This window comes from Leopardus geoffroyi, chromosome C2 (genome assembly GCF_018350155.1).
Source record: "Leopardus geoffroyi isolate Oge1 chromosome C2, O.geoffroyi_Oge1_pat1.0, whole genome shotgun sequence".
In the NCBI taxonomy this organism is placed as follows: domain Eukaryota; kingdom Metazoa; phylum Chordata; class Mammalia; order Carnivora; family Felidae; genus Leopardus; species Leopardus geoffroyi.
Window position 1 is genome coordinate 131,925,598 of NC_059333.1, and position 21,799 is coordinate 131,947,396.

Sequence of the window (21,799 nt, forward strand, 5' to 3'; positions counted from 1 at the left end):
AGAGGAAACTTTCAATGAAAGCTAAAAGAGCTTAGCCAGAAAGAATAAAATCTTACATAGTAAATATAGTGTTCATGTTAAGTAATATTTTTAATTTCATAATCATCAGGCTTTAGTTCACAATTAGTCAAAACATTCTCAATTAGAAAGTAAAATAAATTGAAATTTTAACCAGAAAATTACTGTAAGATATTTCATATCTGTAAAATCAGAAGGTTGTTAAATAATTCTCATGCATGCCCATCACAGACCTTGAATATTATCTGAGATTGTTGCAACGAAAAGCAGAATTTGGATATTAACAAAAAATCCTGAAGTAACATTAAATCATTTCTCAATTCATTTTCCAAAATAAAAGCCAATCCTAATTTAAATGATTATCCAGTAGTTTAAAAATATACATATTTTTTCTTACCACAGTGATACTGACAGCATCATCAAACTGATGCATTAAAACACTGATGACTGCAGAAGCCAGAAGCAGCATAATAAGGGGATTTTTAAACTGAAAGTGAAAACAAACAGCAATTCAACAGTTTTGTATGAACGGCAGTCGTATTCCATCACAACAAAAGCTTATAAAAATAAACTACTGAGGCATAATTAGAAAATTACGGAGTCTACATCTGAATGAGATTTTATATGTCTCTTCAATTAACAAAAAAAGTATTTACTTATTTAAAAGTTCCTTTTCAGAAGGAAAAGGAACAGTTTCCTTGATAACAGTTCCTTTTCCTTCTGAAAGTTCCTTTTCAGAAGAAAATTAAATATCAATACTTAAAACTAAGAATTTACCAATTCCTTATAGTACACACATATTTTTAGCATATTATTTTAATAAATATAGCTGGTTTGAATTCTACCAAGGCTAAAATAAGTGAAAAATGATTTTGAAGATAAAGATTTAAGTTAACACTGAGTAGGAACACCTAAATTATGAGACTCAAACATTCCTATACTTAGTAAATTAGCATAGATCACAATTCGGTGGTTGACCCACATGCCACAGGAATAACCCCTTGGTCAGTTAAAAGCAGACAATTAAAATCCACTCCACGGAAGCTTAAGATTTTCCCAGTGCTAGTTTTCCTGATATCTATCTAGAAGAGCCAACAGTATCTAAAGAAACAGAACCACGTGGACCCAACCAGGCAGCATTTAAATGACCAAGCACCAGAGCCACCCTAAAAATGTCAAGAGCTTCTGGCAACAGAAAAAGCTTCTGTTGCCAGAAGCTCTTCCCCTGATAAAGTGGTGCCAATCACTAATCAAAGTTGCAGAGTAACTAGGCTACAAAGAATTCATCCCACTGGGGAGCCCAAGCCCCTAGATACCACAGCTCTGAGATCACATGCCATCACCTCCCACTACCTATATGGCTCCATATCCCTCCATTCCCTGGTTCCAACCCTGCTGCACATCAGAATCATGTGAAGAACTTCTACCAAATGCCCAGGTTCACACCAGGCAAATTAAATCAGAATCTCTGGGCATAGGGCCCAGACTTCAGCTTTTTTTAAGCACTCCCAAATGGCCATATTACTTTTAAAAATATTAGCATTCCTTATAATAAAACAAGCATAAAGTAGACATCTGTAAAGGCAACTACTCTTCATAGTATCACTTCCATGTTATATGTCCCTCGGTTCTTAAAGGTTTGCACATTAAAAATTATAGAAATTCCAACTTAACAACAAACCCTAACAAAAAAATGTAGGTAAAAGACATTTGTAAAAATTATTTCCTTTTTCCAAAAAAAAAAAAAAAAAAAAATCACAAAAGTGAACAACTATACTGACAAAAATACGTGTAAATTACACAGCAGAGGCACAAATTTAAAAAAACCTCACCTGAGAAATATACTTCTTCCATAGTGGCTCATCTTCACTGATATCAAACTCATTCCAGCCATGGAAGGCTCGCCTATGACTTACTTCACATTTGTTTAGACCATTCTGAAGATCAGCCTATTAGATTTTACACATACAAGTTACTGAAAATGTTAGCAGAGGACAAAAAAGAAAAACAAATGTACATATTGTATGTTCACATTTAAAAGAACTTCTACAACAGTCAAAACTAATCTGTTGTAACAGAAAGCATTATCGGTGATTGCTTGGGGCCAAAAACAAAATCCACTTAGAAAGATTAACTGCTGAGGGACCTGAAGGAACTCCTAGGAGTGATGACAGTGTTCCATATCTTAATTCTGGTGGTGATTACATTTGCCAAAATGCAAACTGTTCATTTAATATGGATACATTGTATTTCATGCAAATTACACCTTGATGAAAAAAAAATTTTACTCAAGTCAAGTAACATACAATATTATATTAGCACTTTAAAAAATTTTATAAGCAACAAGGCAAAGTTTAGTAAACAAACTTAACGATTCTCTCTGGGAAAAGGGGAATAACAAAAACCAGCCGCAAAACTTAGAGAAAATGAAATATATATACATTTTAATGAACTTTCTTTGCTTTATTCTATTTTCTAAAATTAGTTTCTCCAAAAAAACATTCAAAGGACCATAACTGCCTTTCTTGTTCTCTGAGCCTAACGAAACCCGCAGGTTGGTATTACTTTTTGCTCCTGGACTGTATAATTATTTCAAACAGATAATTTGTGGTTCCTAAATTACTGAAAATAATTATGTTCTATGAACACCACCTACATTCTTCAGTCACTGTGCTATTGTGATTTATAAGAAGTATATACGCATCTGGTCATTCAGATGACCAAAACATATTTCTCAGGTGTATCTGGTCTTCCTCCAGCTTCCTCTAGCTCCTAAAACCCTAGAAATTTCCTGCAATGATGGCAATAAAGGTGTCTTCTGTTAGATTAATGAAGGTCACTTTTGAACCCCACCTAAGAGCAGCAGCTGGTAGCTAAGAAGACAAACCATGTGACTAGAAAGTTAGAACTTCCAGTCCTAGAACCCCCACCACCATCCTCCCTCACCTCTGGGGAAGAGAGATAAGATGGAGGTTGAATCAGCGAAAGGTGAATGACTTAGCCAATCATGACTAAGAAATGAAGCCTCCATAAAAGCCCCAAAGGGCTGGGTTTGGGGAGCTTCCAGACTGATGAACACATGGAGACTGGGGTGAGTGACACACCTGTAGAGGGCATGGAAGTTCCAGGCTCTTTCTCCATACCAGACCTACATATGTCTTCATCTTGCTCTTGATTTCTATCCTTTATCATATCCCTTTAATAAACTGGTAAACCTAAGTGCTTCCCTGAGCTCTGTGAACCACTCTAGCAAATTAAATGAACCTAAGGAAGAACCTCTAATTTGAAGTGGGTAGGTCAGGATCATAGATAACAGCCTGGGGTCTGTGACTGACTTCTGAAGTCAGGAATGAGAGTGTTCTAGGGCTGAACTCAACCTATGGAATCTGATGTTATTTCTGGGTAGTAGATATTGTCAGAATAGAGCTGAATTCTTCAGTGTCCAAGAATTGTTTTGTGTTATGTGTGGGAGAACCTGCCCTCAACCCCCCAGCCACCATGTTGGAACTGGGTCTGTGAACCTTAGAAGAGTCACTGTCTCTCATGATTTACTATAGCTATCATTAAGGAATAAAATTACTTTCATCCCTGAAATAATCAGTTTCTCTGGCCAAAAGCTTTATAATAGAGTTTAATAACGGAGTCTTGCAACACTTAAAAATATTTAAAATACATGGTTTTAAAACAGTTATAAATACAACCACCCTGGAAAAAAATGGATATCCCCTGTTTTTAATGCCATCATTTGAATACATGAATTACGAAGGAAAAATTTAAAAAAACTGTATTCCTGTTACATTAGATTGTGCTTTTTAAAACTAGGAAAAGATTAAATTAAATAAGCAGTTAAGGTTTACTTGCAGTTCTTATCATGTACATGGCTTTTACTTAACTTCAGAAAATACCTATTAAAAAAAATGATAAACTCCTAACTCTACTTATGCTAACAATTGATTATTTTATAATCCAACTAATCCTTACACAGCACTAATAGTTCCTGGCAATGCTAATGACCTTAAGTTGCACTGTCCAATCAGGTACTAGCTACATGCAGCCATTTAAATTTTAATGAATGAAAATTAAATAAAATTAAATTCAGTCCCTTATCTAAATATCCACACTTCCAGTACTCAGTAATCATGTTTAACTATTGACTACTGTTCGAACAGTGTAGAACATAAAAGCCCATGTTTTTTATGGGCTTTACTTCATCACAGAAAATTTACTTCATCACAGAAAATTCTATTGGGCAGCAGTTATCCATAGAGTCTAATAAGCAACAGATTTTACTATCTACTCCCTTCCTCCCACCAAGTACTTACTTGGAGAATGCTTGCAACTTCGCTGACTGGTAATTCACTTGCTTTTTTTGATGTCAATACAGGAATCATTGTCTCATTTTCAGCATTAGGAATTTTTTGAAAACGTGCAACCTAGCAAAGAAAACAAAGGCAAAATATTTGAATATACAAAAAAAATTCAAATGCAGTCTAGAATAAATGAAAATCTAAACGTTCACAGAAACTTAGTTTCCAGTTACAAAACATTTTCAGAATAATAAGTATCTAGTTCTAAGAAGATAATTTTATATTAACCATGTGCTATTTTTCCAGAGAGCACATTTCAAAAATTAAGCCACCAGTGCCAGCTAGAACACAAAATCATTTTCACATTAAATAGAAAAGACGCTATTTTTATACCAATGTAATGAGTAAAAAGTAAAACAGATGTCCCGTCTCGCAGATCCTAATAATTACATGTAGTCATAATCCTCTAAACTCATTATGTTTAACAGCAAAGACTGAGAGAACAGCTAAGCTTTCTCCATTTTAACTATTCCTGTTAGGGTGCCCGTTTCTTAACTGTCCAGAAAAACACCTATCTACTCTACATAAGCACCAAGACAGCAAGTCAGATTTAAAAATCTATTCCCAAACTAGCAGAAAAACAAAGAAAAGAGACCAGACAAGCAGAGGATGCACAGTTTAGTGAAGGGGCTGTGAACAAGCAGAGATGGTGGTAACCAGGGTACCTACTTCATGCAGCTTCATAAGCAAGTATCTAGAGAAAAGTTTTTATTTAACACACTTCCAGAAATAAATCTCCAATCCAGACTTGTCTTGGGTCCTAAGCTGACAGATTCTTAATAGACAAAAAGTTTTGAATAAGTAGGAGAAAGTAAGACAAAAGTGAAACTTCAGCAAAGAAAACTTTTCAGTTGCTATACTTCCACTGATTAGAATACTGAAAGTGAAGTGATCATCTTACTGCCAAGACACAAGTCTTTAAGCTTTCAGATGGAATGTCTTCAACCTTGGATAATCAACATTTTTAGGATAAAAATATTCCCCCCAAATTTTTTTGACACTTCTTTAAGACAACAAATGACACTGATCAAAAAAGAAAATTTTAAATTTCTATTATTTTAAGATAATAACAGAGGCCTGTGTGCTGTCATTATAGAATCTTTACACTTACTCCAAAAATTAGTAAATAGCTGTGGAAAAAAGTATTCACTCAGTGTAACTGAGTTCTGGAACAATCAAATACATGTTTTCTAATTTCACTTATTAAAAGGCACTGCTGAATGTTTAAGTACTTTAAAGCAAGAAGCAGAAGTATTTTTCTACTTTTCATGATAAGATATTAGTGACTAAAAATTCTGAGGAAATTGGGAGACACATTACCTTACTTTCATACAAAACAAAGCCTTGAAATTATTTAAAGCATATTTTTACATAATTAAGAAAGCTTAAACCTTAGAGAAAAAACTGGAAATTTCTTAAAAGTTCCAAACGTTTCAGAACCACTGAATATCCAAACCTATAAAACAAAGTGGGACAAGGGAAAGATTTCATTGAACCATCCTTAAGTTAAACACTGGAAAAAACCCTACAAAAATAACCAGAATCTTCTTAAAGCAATGAGAACTACAACAGTGTGATGCGGTTATTTATCTTGTGAGATGTTAAAGCAAAATTAAGAAGGATCAAGTATATTTACATTATCTGTGATGTCAACGAGACTAGTATCATTTATTTCTAAGATTCCTGTACCTCAGTTTCTTCATATATAAAATACAGATAATACTGCCTAAAGTTGTGTCAAGATTACATCCATTAATAAAGCACTTGACCCAATAGTAGTAAGTGCTGAAATAGCTATTTTTCTCCAAAAAGTATTTAATACTTACATATATATTCAATAGTACAATTAGCTTAATCCAGAACTAAATTACCAATCGTGGCAAATAAAAGTTAGATTTGCACTAATTTTTCTATTAAAATATACTTTTCTATCACTGATATCTTAGAAATTGCCATCTCAAGTACCCAACATGTGGTACAAGAGCTCTTCTCATAAAATCTTTTTAAAGTAATCCTTTGGTAGTTGTTACATAAGACAGGGTCTATGTTGGAATACACTCTACATAAAATCCCTCAGGAGCATTCTGTGGGCCCAAAAGAGTTGAAAAATCTCAACAGAAGAAAGTGAGTTTCACTTAATAATGAGTAAGACACTGAAGGGACATGATAATAACTCTTTAAATATATGAAGGGCTGGCTGCCATGTGAAAGAGGGAAACACCAAAACCAAAGGGTAAGTTTACAGCCAACCAACTTCTGGAGTTAGAATGAAGAGCACTGGATGTGTTCTGGCAAAGCCATGTGATAAGACAGATTTCACTGAAAGAATATAGGAAATAGGAGGCTATAGCACAAAATTCTTGGCCAAAAGCAGAAATCGCATCTATATTTATGCTTACTGGATTCTATGTCAACCTACAATTATGGATATTATTGAATTTTAATCCTATTTTCTTTTAAGCAAATGTTATATTTAGTAGTTCAAATGGATCATTACTTCTATGGCTTATAAGAATACTTTGTTTATTCACTTACTCTTTCAACACTGCATTTATTGAGAATCTGACTCTGTGGTAGGCCCTTAGTATTAACAATGAGCAAAAACATCCTGAAGGGGAGGAGAGAGGACAAAGGGGACAAATGTTATCAAAGAATACCACAAATAAATGGAAAACAGCAAATGACTGCTATTATGAAGAAGTCATCCAGGGGCATGAGAGCTTACACAGAGATTGCAATCGGGACAGGGAAGTTTTCACGAGGAAGTGATGCTTATAGAACTGAAAGACAAGAAGCTGCCTAAGGGAAGGAGTGGAAAAGCAGAGGGAAAAGAATGTGCAAAGTTCCCAGGAAAGGGGGGTGAGCATGGCAAAATGAAGTACTAAAGAACGAGTACTAAAAGAAGACCAGCATTTATTCATTTACTCATTCAGTCTTTAAACATCTAATCAATGGTCCTGTGTGTGCCACGCACTGTTGCCAATAATGGGGACACAAAACAGACCAAAAATGTAAGAACTCCAGCCTTATGAAGCTACATACCAATTGGAAGCAAAAGACTACAAATAATGAATTAAACAATAAAAGCTCCAGAAGGGTAAGGGAGGGGTTGCTTCATTGTATACAGGGGTGGAGGGGAGGACCTCTCTAGTAAGGTGACATTTGGGCACAGAGACCTGAAGAAAAAAAAAAAAAAAGCAAAGGAACTATTACCTCTAGCTATAAATGTCCAGGAGGTAGATGGGTATGAGCACATACAGGAGAGGTCCAGGTTGAAGATACCAATGTGGGTAAGTCATGAGCACATAAATGGTATTAAAACTGAGAATAAACCACACTGGCACAGAAGAAAGGGAAGAGGTCTATGGGCTGACCCTAGGGCATTATCTCAACATAGTGATCAGAGATGAGAATAACCAAGAAAAGAGACAAAGAAGAACCAAGCAGTGAGGTAAAAAGGGAACCACAAGATAAGTCAAGTGAAACGAGTATTTCAAAGTGGGTGTTAATGGCTGGACTGAATGTCACTGAAAAGTGAAGGTGAGGACTGACAACTGACCACTGAAGTTGGCAACATAGAGATAAATAAAGAGAGTGGTTTCAGTGGAGTAGTGATGCACACAAATCAGACAGGAGTGGGTTCAGAGAAAACAGCAGGAGAGAAGGTGAAGACAGCCAAGTATAGATAATCCTTCCCAATTCTGCTGTAAAAAGAAGCAGCGAAATGGGATTATCGTAGCCAGAATGGAGTATAGGTTCCAAGAGTTGGGGCTTTTTTTTTAAATGGGAGAAATGTTTGCATGTTTGTATTTTGATCAGAATTATCTGATAGAAGAAAAACTAGTAATGCAGAAGTGACATGGGACAACTGATAAAGTGATGCTCTTGACTAAATGAGAGGGGATGGAATCTGACATATTTGTAGGAGGACTGGTCTTAGATAAAGGAATAGACCAGTTCATCCACAGTTACAGATGAGAAGGCAGAGTAACATGGGAAGGATGCACACATGTTGGCAGCTGCAGTGGAAGGAACATATGGAAATATTCTAAGAACTATCTGGATTAAAAAAATCAGGACATGTAAAGCAAAAATAAGCTATAGAAGTAGGTGGGGATCCTACAGTGCCTCATGGGTCATATTATGGAATTTCTGTCTTAATCCTAAGAGGAAAAGGAAGACTGCACTGTAGTCTTAAAAATAGATAAATAAATAATAAATAAAATACACAGCTGGGAGGAAAACACACACACACACACACACAGAATATAAGTAGTGAAAATATACCAGTTTGGACACTATTACATACATCTAAATAAGAGATAAACGTAGCTTGGACATGGGTGGTGGGGTGCAGAAAAGATGTAGAGGTAAAAATAACAGTACATGATGATGAACTAGATACATACATTGAAGAATTACACTAGATTCCTAGCTTGTTTACATACTAAATAGTAATGCTATTCACATGGTAAAGAATATTAGAATATTCTTTGTAACAAATGGTGCTGTGACGACCGGATATGCACACAAAAAAGTACTGTATAAAGCTGGACCCCTCCCTCACACAATATATGGAGATTAACTCAAAATGGATCAAAGACCTAAATGTGAGGACTTGAACTATTAAACTCTTAGAATAAAACATGGGCTTAAATCTTGACCAAGGTTTCCTAGACATGACACCAAAAGCACAAGAAACAAAAAAAGACTGAACATCATCAAAATTTAAAACTTTTGTGCTGCAAAGGACACCATCAAGAAAGTGAAAAAGACAACCCACACTATGAGAGAAAATATTTGCAAATATATTACAATTCAGTAATAAGAAGACATAACTCAACTTTAAAATGAGTAAAAGATCTGAATATATATTTCTACAAAGTAGATATACAAATGATCAATAAGCACACGAGAAGATCTTCAATCATTAGTCATGAGGAAAATACACATCAAAACCATAATGAGATACCACTTCACATCTACTAGGATGCCTAAAATCAAAAAGACAACAAGAGGGGCGCCTGGGTGGCGCAGTCGGTTAAGCGTCCGACTTTGGCTCAGGTCACGATCTCACGGTTCGTGGGTTCAAGCCCCGTGTCGGGCTCTGGGCTGATGGCTCAGAGCCTGGAGCCTGTTTCCGATTCTATGTCTCCCTCTCTCTCTGCCCCTCCCCCGTTCATGCTCTGTCTCTCTCTGTCCCAAAAATAAATAAACGTTGAAAAAAAAAAAAGACAACAAGGGGCACCTGGATGACTCAGTTAGGCATCCGACTCTTGATTTCAGCTCAGGTCATGATCTCGTAGTCTGTGAGTTCAAGCCCCACATTAGGCTCCAAACTGACAGTGGGGAGCCTGCTTGGGATTTTCTCTCTCCCCCCCCCCTCTCTCCCTCTCCCACTCCCTCTCCCTCTGCCCCTTCCCTGCTTGTGCGACCGCACACGCACACACACACACTCTCTCTCTCTTAAAACAAATAAACTTAAAAAAAGAGAGAGAGAGAAAGAATAACAAGGGTTGAAAAGCATAGAGAGAAACTGGAACCTTTATATCCTGCTGGTGCAACTGTTAAAAGGTGCAGGTACTATGGTAAAGTTTGGCAGCTATTATAGATATATGGATATGCAGATATGGATATAAAGATATACAGATATATAGATAAGTATTATGCTATTATACACACATGGCATTTTAGCTGGCTAAATGAGGACTGTTTTCAACTTAAAACAATCTTTGAGTGATTTAATAATGCTTCGATTTTGAGAACTATGAAATACAAGCAAGATCACATAAGTTTAGTTGAAGGTAAATCATCTTAAGACACAATGTTACTTCCTTCACGTGTTATTACAAAAGTTCATTGTGTGTGGTCCCAGGTTTCAAATATTAGGTATTATCTGTTTACCTCTTACCTGACCCTGAAGATATCCTGGGCTTAGCTATATCTTAATCTCCTCATAATAGCTTTACATTTGTTTCAAATAATGGCATTTATTAGGTCTAAACCTTGGATTATTTAACTCATGCAACCAATAAGCATTTCCTAAATAGACCACACATACAACCACAGTCCACAGTTTATACCTTGCAGAGATGAATAATTCAGCTGGACAGTCGAGTCATACCAGAACACACACCTATAAGAGTTGCCATACATTAGTCAAACCATCAGAATGCAAGTAAGTCAGTCAAAAAATTCATGAAGGGAAGACTGTTACAGCCCTCAGTATTCTGGGAAAACTTCCCTGAACTAAGCCATTAAAAATGGATAGCAGGGAATGGCTAACACCTGCCAAGGAAACAGTCTAAAAAAGAGACGAACACTGGTAAAAGGAAGAACAGTAGAAATCTAATTTGTATGTGACTTGCCCAATCTGGCTAGAATAAAGTAAGTGTTTTACTATGCACTTCTACTTCCATTAAATGACCCAGATCTAGCCAGATATTAAAACAAGCTATACAGTTTTTAATTGAGTGCATTTAAAAACTGCAGAAACTTACATTTTTAGGACGTATCAAATAATTCAGCTAAATACAGACCCTTATGCATCAGGACCCATCACAGACCAACCGTACCCAAATTTGCATTTTAACAAGAGTCCCAGGTGAATCATTCATATATTTTGAGTTTAAGCATGTTATAGATCAGTTCCCAAATCTGATACATACCAGAATTATATGGGGATTGCTATGGATCGAATTGCCCCCACCACAAATACATATGTGGAAGTCCTAACCCCCACTTTAACAGTACTTAGATATGGAGCCTTTGTGAGGTAATTAGGTCATGAAGGTGCAGCCCCTCATGATGGCATCAGTGCCCTTACAAGAGACATCAGACAGCACTGCATGTACATGTCTCCTCTCCCCTTCTCCCTCTCTTCCTTCCTCCCCAGCCTTTAGAACTGTGAGAAATAAATGTCTGTTACCTAAGACACCAAGTCTATGACATTCTGTTGTAACAGCCAAAGTCGACTAAGACAAAGGGGTTTTTTGTTTGTTTATTTGTTTTTGTTTTTTCATTTTAATCCAAGTGTCTAGACACCATCCCTAAAGAGTGTGAATCATTAGGTCTGGGGTGGAGCAAAAACATTTATTTTTAAAAGCTCCCCAGGGGCTGCCTGGGTGGCTCAGTCAGTTAAGCCGCTGACTTCAGCTCAGGTCACGATCTCGACGTTTATCAGTTTGAATCCCATGTCAGGCTCTATGCTGACAGCTCAGAGCCTGGAGCCTGCTTCGGATTCTGTGTCTCCCTCTCTCTCTGCCCCTCCCCTGCTCATGCTGTGTCTCTCTCAAAAATAAGTAAACGGAGCAGGAGGAGGAGGAGGAGAACAACAACTACTACTAGTAAAAGGGGCATCTGGGTGGCTCAGTTGGTTAAGTGTTCAAATCTCGATTTCACCTCAGGTCATGACCTCAGTCACAGTTTGTGAGATTGAGCCCCTGCACTGGCCTCTGCTCTGCTAAGACGACACAGAGACTGCTGAGATTTTCTCTCCCTCTCTGCCCGTCCCCACTCATCCTCTCTCTCTCTTTCAAAATAAACTTTAAAAAAAAGAAGAAGAAGAAGAAATAGTGAATTTTCAAAAGGTGACCAAATGACTCCAAGTTTCTTTAATTGATCTTTTGGTTGAGAACAAGGCTGCTGGTACTTTTCTTCAACACTGTATATATAAGTCCACTTATATCCACATTTAACATGCTCAGCTGGATGGGGTGATAGTATAGTGCAGCAGACATCAAACCAAACATCGCCTTCTGAGCTGGAAAAACAGGATAGGTCCCAGACCCCATTCCCACTTCAGACACAACAGCTTTCCTTTTATGTATTATATGCTTTGGCTTCAGAAAAAAAAAAGAAGTTAGTATTTAAACAAAGAGCTTTACAGCTTTAAAAGGGGGGAAGGGGAGACTTAAACACTCCAGGACTGTGGTTTTCAATCTTACTAGTTAGCATCAGAATCACCCGGATGACTTGTTAAATCACAGGTTACTGAGCCCTAACCTCAGAGGTCCCAAATTAGCAGGTATGAGGTGGGTCCCAGAAAATTCATTCCTAACAAGTTCTCAAGGAATGTTGATGCTGCTAGTTCAAGTCACACTTGGAGAACCACTGCTCTAGTCAAGGTCAGACTTGACTAGATCCTAATTTATAATCACAACTCTATGTCCTAATAACTGTGTGACCCAGGACAAATTACATAACTCTCTGTATGGTTTTCCTCAGTGGAAAACTGGGATAATACCAATTTGATTTCAAAAAGGGAAAAAAAAAACTTATAGAAGTGTGTGCACAGTACCTAGTATATGATGGATATTCAATGCTGGTTCTGTTCCCCTAAGATAATTATACTAATCATATAATTATGCATTTGCCTCACCCCTGCTTCACAAGGGTATAACACGGTTTCTGTCATCTTGGTATCCTCTGCAAAGTTCTTAATATCCAACACTAAAAGGACTATTAGAAAAAAAAAAAATCCTGGGATTTGTCTCAATGGACAAAAGAATAGCCCTGTTATCCTGAGATATACCTATGTCTTCTTTTTTTTTTTTTTTTTTTAAGTTTATTTATTTGAGAGAGAGAGAGAGAGAGACTGAGTTGGGGAGGAGCAGAGAGAGGGAGAGGGAGAATCGCAAGCAGGCTTCGAGCTGTCAGTATGGAGTCAGATGCAGGGCTCAAACCCACGAACCAGGAGATCATGACCCAAGTCGAAACCAAGAGTCAGGAGATTAATCAACTGAGCCACCCAGGGGCCCCTTTATGCCTTTTAAATGACCTTTCATTCAAAGAACAAAAATATGGCAGAACTGATTAGAAAAAGAATTTAATCATCCATGAATTCATCTTCTACAAGCACTAGTCAAGTCCATGTGTTTCACCTTTGAAAGTGTTGAGTTTAAAGTTTCCAATCTCCAGGGGCACCTGGGTGGTTCAGTTGGTTAGGCATCTGACTTAGGCTCAAGTCATAATCTCGTGGTTTGTGAGTTTTGAGTTCCACCTCAGGTTCCTCGCTGCCAATGCGGAACCTGCTTGGAATTCTTTCTCTTCCCCTCTCCGACCCTCCCCTGCTCAAGCTCATGCTCTCTATCTCTCTAAAAATAAATTAAAATTTTTTTTAAAAAAACTTTCCAATCTCCAGACGTTGAATTTTATTGGCAAATGTAGCAGCCATGCAAGCAGGAAAAGCCAACCTGTCCCTGGATGAAGCATTTCAAGGATCAGACTGCTGGTGTGCAGCAGCCCTATCAACAAAGAAATGCTGGCATGGGAAGGAAAAGGCACTGAAAACACATTCTTATAAAATATTGTATTACCAGAGGAGCAGGTTTAAGAACACTTGAAATACAAAGTGAAAAGTGCATATTGAACTAACATATCTAGGATCACATACATAAGTAGTCAGAAACCTCCACAAATGCCTCCCCTAATATGCAAGTTCCTACTTTTTACACCAACTATATCTGACAAAGTCACCAGCTCAGTCTTATCATCTAAAAGGCAAGATGGAATATGATCATTTTCAAACTTTAGTTTTCAGAATCAGCTGGGAATGAAATGATTAGGAATACAAGTATTCTCAGGGCACATGGGTGGCTCACTAAGTGTCCAACTCTTGATTTTGGCTCAGGTCATGATCTCATGGTTTGTGAAATCGAACCCCATATCAGGCTCTGCACTGACAGTGTGGAGCCGGCTTGGAATTCTCTCTCTCCTTCTCTTTGCCTCTCCTTCTCTATCTCAAAACAAATAAATAAAAACATTAAAAAAAAATTTTTTTTTAAAGTACAAGTACTCTCACCACTTTTATTCAGCATAATACTGGAAGCTTGAGCTGCAGCCATCAGACAAGATAAAGAAATAAACGGCATCCAAATTGGTAGAAGAAAAACCTTCACTATCAGATGTGATACTATAGACAGAAAACCCTACAGACTCCACCAAACCACTAATAAAACTGATAAAATGAATTCAGTACAGTTGCAGGATACAAAATTAATATAAAGAAATCTGTTACTTCTATACACAAATAATGATATAGCAGAAAGAAAAATTAAAAAAATAATCCCATTTATAAATCCACAAAAAGAATAAAATATCTAGAAATAAACTTAACCAAGGAGGTAAAATACGTATAACTCTGAAAATTATAAGACACTGATGAAAGAAATCAATGATACAAATACTAAGACATTCGATGCTCATAGATTGGAAGAACCAATATTGTTAAAATGTCCATACTACCCAAAGCAATCTACAGATTTAATGAAATCCCTATCAAAATACCAACAGCATTCTTCATAGGACTAGAACAAATAAAACTAAAATTTGTATGAAACCACAAAAGACCCCAGTCAAAGCAATCCTGAAAAGAAAAACAAAACTGGAAGTATCCAGATTTCAAGATACACTACAAAGCTGCAGTAATCAAAACTGTATGGTACTGGCACAAACAGAGATACAGAGATCAGTGGAACAAAATAGGGAGTCTAGAAATAAACTCATGCTTAAATGGTCAATTAATCTACACCAAAGGAAGCAAGAAGATAAAATGGGGAAAAAGATAGTTTCTTCAACAAACAGTGTTGGGAAAATTAGACAGTGGTAAGCAAAAGAATAAAAACCGGACCACTTTCTTACACCATACACAAACATAAACTCAAAATGGATTAAGGACCTCTGGACCTAAAACCATAAAATCCCTAGAAGAAAACCTGGCAATAATTTCTTTGACACTAGCCACAGAAACATTTTTCTAGATATGTCTTCTCAGGCAAGGGAAACAAAAGCAATAATTAACCACTGGAACTACACCAAAATAAAAAGCTTGTGTACAGCAAAGGAAACCATCAAAAAAACAAAACAGCAACCTACTGAATGAAAGAAGATATCTGCAAATGATATACCCAAAAAGGGGTTAAAATCCAAAATGTACAAAGAACTTCTACAACTCGACATCAAAATAAACCCAAGTAATCCAATTAAAATGGGCAGAGGACATGAACATACATTTTCAAAGAAGACACACAAATGGCCAACAGACACATGAAAAGATGCTCAACATCACTAATCAACTGGGGAAATGCAAATAAAAACTACAGTATCACTTTACATTCTTGGTTAAAAGCAAAAAGATAAATAACAAGTGTTGGTGAGGATATGGAGAAGAAGGAACCCTCATTCACTGCTAGGGGGAATGCAAACCAGTACAGCCACTGTGGAGAACAGTATGGAGGTTCCTCAAAAAATTAAAAGTAGAATTACCCTATGATCCAGTAATTCCACTACTAGGTATTTACCCAAAGAAAACAAAAACACTAATAATTTGAAAAGATATATGCACCCCTGTCTTTACTGCAGCATTATTTAGAACAGCCAAGATACGAAGGCAACCCAAAATGTCCATCCATAGATGAAGAAATAAAGATGTAGTACAGACATACAAAAGAATATTAACCATAGAAAAGAATGAGGGGCATCTGGGTAGCTCAATGGGTTAAGCATCCAACTCTTTTTTTGTAAATTTTTTTTAACGTTTTATTTTTTGAGAGACAGAGTGTGAGCAGAGGAAGAGCAGAGAGGGAGACAGAGAATCCAAAGCAGGCTCCAGACTCTGAGCTGTCAGCACAGACCCTGATGTGGGGCTCAACCCCATGAACGTGAGGTCATGACCTGAGCCAAAGTCGGACACTCAACTGACTGAGTCACCCAGGTGCTCTAAGCATCCAACATCCAACTTCTTGAATTCGGCTCAGGTCATAATCTCACTGTGAGATAGAACCCTGCATCAGGCTTCATGATGACAGCACAGAACCTGCTTGGGATTCTCTCTCTCTCTCTCTCTCTCTCTCTCTCTCTCTCTCTCTCTCTCCCTCTCTCCTTCTCTCTTTCTGCCTCTCTCCCAGTCATGTGTACACGTGTGCATGCTCATTCGCACTCTCTCTCTCTCACTCTCTCTCTCAATAAATAAATGAACTTTGGGGCACCTGGGTGGCTCAGTTGGTTGAGTGTCCAACTTCGACTCAGGTCACGATCTCACAATTCATGAGTTCAAGTCCTGTAACGAACTCTGTACTGACAGCTCGGAGCCTGGAGTCCACTTTGGATTCTGTGTCTCCCTCTCTCTCTGTCCCTCCCAGCTCACGCTCTCCCTCAAAAATAAAGAAACAAATAAACAAAAACTTTTAAAAACATGAGACCTTGCCATTTGTATTAACATGGATGGGCCTAGAGGATATAATAAGTGAAATAAGCCAGACAAAGAAAGACAAATACCATATGATTTCACTCATATATGAAATTTAAGAAACAAAACAAACAAAAATAGAGACAAGCAAGAAAACAACACAAAAACAAAACAAAACAAAACAAAACCCAAACTCTTAAATACAGATATTAAACTGATGGTTGCCAGGGGGGAGATGGGTAGGGGAATGGGTAAAATAGATAAAGGAGATTAAAAGTACACTTACCCTAATGACCACTGAGTACAATGTACAGAATTGTTGAATTATTATATTATACACCTAAAATATAACAGTGTATGTTAATTATACTTCAAAAAAGAAAAAAAAAAGAAGAACACAGGTACTATACAGGTCTCAGCAAAAAAGCTAAAGCTGAATATGACCAGTGGTAACCAAATCTAGAGCAATGGTTCTCAACCCAGACTGCATTTATGTGAACTGAACATTAAAACCACCTGGGGAACTTTGAAAAATTCCTACAGCTGGAACTCCAGACCAATTAAATCAGAGTCCATAGGGACGGTGGGTCCCAAAGATGTGGAGATCCCAGGAATAGGTCTTTTTTAAAAATCTCCCAAAATGACAATGTACAGGTAGTGCTCTTAACCTACCCATAAATTAAACAGGAAATACAGGAGATAGAGGAACATATTAAATTACCTCAAAAGAAGGTACTCAGCAAATTCCAGGCTGTGGGAAATTGTACAGGACAAACAACCTGCTTTTGTCAATAAGTTACAAGGAAAAGAGGGGATTAAGATATTTAAGAGAAATGTTAACCAATTATTACAGTGTTTGGGCCTTATTTCAATCTTGATTCGATTAAATAAACTGTTTTGCTTTGTTTTGTTTTAATCAATCCAGGCTCACAGTTGCTTTTAACTATTGTCTCTAAGAGTCTCCTTAAATCTGGAACAATTCCTTAGTTTTTTGTCTTTCATGACCCTGACACTTTGGAAGATTAGAAGCAGGTTATTTTGTAGCATATCCCTACCCTACAAATTACAATTTGAGATTGCCTGATTTTCCTAATTAGAGTCAGGTGACACATTTTGGGGGGAGGGGAAACACCACAGAACACTACATCCTTCTCAAAACATATCAAGAGGCATATGATGTTTGCTATTGACTGAACTGTCTCCCCAAAATTCACATGTTGAAGCTGTAACCCCCACAATGTCAGCGCATTTGGAAACAGGGCCTTTAGGAAGGTAATTAACAAGAATATAAGGGGCGCCTGGGTGGCTCAGTCGGTTGGGCATCTGACTTCAGCTCAGGTCATGATCTCATGGTCCGTGGGTCTCAGAGCCTGGAGCCTGCTTCAGATTCTGTGTCTCCCTTTCTCTTTGTTCCTTCCCCACTCACACTCTGTCTCTCAAAAATAATTTTTTTTTTTTACATAAGAAGAACATAAGGGTGGAGCCCTAATCCAGTAGGACTAGTGTCATTATAAAAGATAGAAACACCCCCAGTAAGCACACACAAAGGCCATGAGGAAACAGCAAAAAGGCAACAATCTGCATGCTGAGACCTCACCAGAAACCAACCCTGCCAGCACCTGATATTAGACTTCCACCCTCAATTTCTGTCTTTTAAACCACCCAGTCTATGGTATTCCATCATAGCAGCCTGAGCCGACTTAATACAATGTGGTTTGGTCCCATTAATGGCGATGTTATTTTCGAACATTTGGCTAAAGTGGTACTTGCAAGATTTTCCCACTATTGTGTTACTATTTTTCTCTTTGTATGTTTTCCCCTACAGGTTCCTTGTAGGTAGATATCTTGAGATTAGTAAAATATCCTGTACCTTATACTCTTTCTTGCTCAGTAGGTAACTCTTGCCTGAAACAATTACTACAATTGTAGCTACCAAATGGTGATTTTTATAATTCCATCATACTGTCTACATTTATTAAATGGAATCCTATTGTAATAAGTTTCCCTTCTTCCCATTTATGTGTGTGTTTGTATATATATTCTTTTTATATCATGGATTCCTACTTTATTCTACAGGTTGTAAAATCCATTACTATTTTGTTGCTCAAATTGTCCCAGTTTGGGCCAGTGTGGAGCCTTGAATAGGCTGCCTCCTATGTCTTTGTGACATGTTCTCGCCAATTTTAAGCACTTTCTCACTTTTTGGCACCACAAGATGTTCCAAGCGTTATCTTTGCATTTTCTCTGCCCCATCATTGGAATTAGCCATTTCTCCAGGGAGTCTTGTTGCCTTTTACTGATGAATAGTATTCAGAAGGGTCATGGCTTCAAGGCCTTCACAACAGACTAAGGAATGTATATGCATATAACACAAACATAATAATTTTAATATTTACCTGTAAACATGTTAAAAACATTTAGTGCATACTGAAGCTACCAATTCTTTTTTCTTATAATTTTTTAAAAAATGTTTATTTTTGAGAGAGAGAGAGAGAGAGAACGAACACAAGCTGGGGAGGGCAGAGAGAGGGAGACAGAGGACCCAAAGCAGGCTCCACACTGACAGCAGAGAGCCGGATATGGGGTTCAAACTCACGAATTCGAGATCATGACCTGAGCCAAAGTCAGTTGCTCAACCAACCAAGCCACCCAGGCACCCCCTGAAGTTACCAATTCTAATCTAACTCCATAGAGGTTCATTTCACCCTTTCCCCTTGTTTGTAATTCTTTAACAGTGAAAAACCTGATTTTTGTTATCTCCATTATACATACTTGTTTGCTGTAATCTAGAATACGTAGAATAGTTTTGGAGTTCTAACCATACCCTTGTAAACAATATTTTACTAACTAGAGTACAGTATTTGTATACAGTTCTTTTTGTCTCTACTCTTAGGTCTGTTTACAGTTCTTTTTGTCAATAGCCTTATATAGTCAAAATCCTGTACTCCAAAATTACTTAGGTTAGTTCTTTACAAGCATACCCTTCAGTGGGATTGTCATTTAACTGAAATAGTTAGATTCACTTGTTTGTTTGGGATTTTCCTCCCATCTTTGTTAATTTTGAGTATATGACACATGAACTAAGTTCTAATACTCAAAGATTTTCAAAATAGGTAGAATCAGATTAGTGTCAAACCCTATCCCTTCGATTCCTTCAATCTCTACCTCACCCTCTTTATGTTACCAGTCACATTAGTCTCTAGTGTATTTTTCCTATGTTTCCTTTTGCACAAATGAGCAGCTGTGAGTCTATTTTATTTCCTCCTCTTTTCTTTAGAGTAACAATCTATAAATAATTTTTTTCTCTAAAACATATCCTGGAGATTAATCCATCAGTTAAGAGATCTTCCTTTTTTCCTTTCAGAGCTGTATAGTACCATTATGTGGATATAACATATTCAACCACTCTATGCATGAAATTGCAAACAATGATCCATGAATAACTTTAAGTATGGATATTCATTGTTGACATTGCACCTTCAGGGAAAATCCCTAAAATTGAAACTGATGGGCCCAAAGGCAAATGCATACGCAGGATTCCATTGGATACTGCCAAGTCTCGGGAAGGGAGTGCCCTCTCCTCAGGAATGTATGTGTCTGCTTCCTCACAGCCTAGCCAACAGGATGGATAATTATATTAATTTCTGTCAATCTGAAAACTAAAAAGTGGTATCTCAGTGTATTTAAATTTAAATTTGCATTTTTCTAATTAGAAGTCTGAAATCATTTCCTGTGTAGAAGCCATTTTATATGTTTTGGGGAGAATTATCCCTTACATATTTTGATCATTTTTCTATCAGGTTACTGTACTTAATTCTCTTAATAATGGTTTTTGATGGATAACATGTTTTAAGTTTGATGAAATCCAGTTTTTCTCTTTTTGTTGCTTTTATTTTTGGTGTCATATTCAATAATCCACTGCCAAGAATCCAAGGTCAGGAAGATTTATTCCTGAGGTTTTTTATAAAGAGTTAAATGGTTTTAGCTCTTATATTTAGATGGTTGATCCATTTTGAGTTAATATTTGTATATTGTGTGAAGCCGGGGCACATCATTGAATTTTGGACACACTGATTTTCTCCTTAAAGATTCTGTATTGTTACATTGGGCAGTTATTTTTTGAAGTTTACCTTGCATAATATTTAGTCAGTTCATCCTTAATCACTGAGTATCAGACAGTTCATGGAACTGGGCACTGCAGCTCTTAGAACATGCTGTTAATATTGAGTCTTCAAGAATGATTCAAAATACACAGGGATAATAAGAGAAAGGACTGATACATTTTACTACCTAAAGATGAAACTTTCTTGCAAGGCCAAAAAACATACAGTCAAGAAGGCTAAGGGACTAAAAGAAAGTATCTACAACGTATCACATGTATTTGTATGCTGATGTTCATTACAGTGTTATTTATTCACAACATCCAAAAGGTGGAAACCCAAGTGTCCACCCACAAATAAATGGATAAATACAATGGATTACTATTCAGCCATAAAAAGAAATAAAATTGATACACACAGAAAAATATGGATGAAACTTGAAAACATTTTGGTAAGTGAAATAAGCCAGAAACAAAGGGGCAAATACTGTATGATTCCACTTACATGAAATCTTTAAATTTTTCTTTTTTTTTTACGTTTATTTATTTTTGAGACAGAGAGAGACAGAGCATGAACGGGGGAGGGTCAGAGAGAGGGAGACACAGAATCTGAAACAGGCTCCAGGCTCTGAGCTGTCAGCACAGAGCCTGACGTGGGGCTCGAACTCACGGACCGCGAGATCATGACCCGAGCCGAAGTCGGCCGCTTAACCAACTGAGCCACCCAGGTGCCCCCATGAAATCTTTAGAAAAGGAAAATTCATTAGAGGCAGGAAGTAGATGAGTAGCAACCAGGGGCTGCAATACAGGAGGAAATGGTAAGTTATTGCTCAATGATTACAAAGTTTCTATTTGGAGTGATGAAAAAGTTTTGGAAATAGTGGTGATGCTTGCAAACACTGTGAATGCAATTAATGCCATTGAACTGTAACACTTAAAAATTTTTTTTATTTTGGTATCGCCCCTTCCAATTTAAAGAACTAGGTTGTAACATTTAAAAATTAACCAACTGAATCTAGTTTATTACTCTGGTACACATTATTAACAAATATTTCAAAATCAGGGTCACCGCTATGAATGCCACAGAGACTGATGGTAGGGCTAATTATGACTCCCTGTGGATCAAAC

The 21,799-nt window shown here is 37.1% G+C and overlaps 1 protein-coding gene across 4 annotated transcripts in view; it reads right to left on the bottom strand.

Annotated features, from left to right (window-relative positions):
- Nucleotides 1-21,799, bottom strand: part of ATP2C1 (ATPase secretory pathway Ca2+ transporting 1) — a 170,983-nt gene that overhangs the window by 90,206 nt on the left and 58,978 nt on the right. For all 4 annotated transcript variants that reach the window (XM_045503646.1, XM_045503645.1, XM_045503647.1 and 1 more), the window contains 3 exons: nt 4,341-4,451; nt 1,851-1,967; nt 416-505 (listed from right to left, as the gene is read on the bottom strand). In XM_045503646.1, coding sequence (XP_045359602.1) covers nt 416-505; nt 1,851-1,967; nt 4,341-4,451 — 318 coding nt within the window. The remainder of the gene's footprint in view (nt 1-415; nt 506-1,850; nt 1,968-4,340; nt 4,452-21,799) is intronic.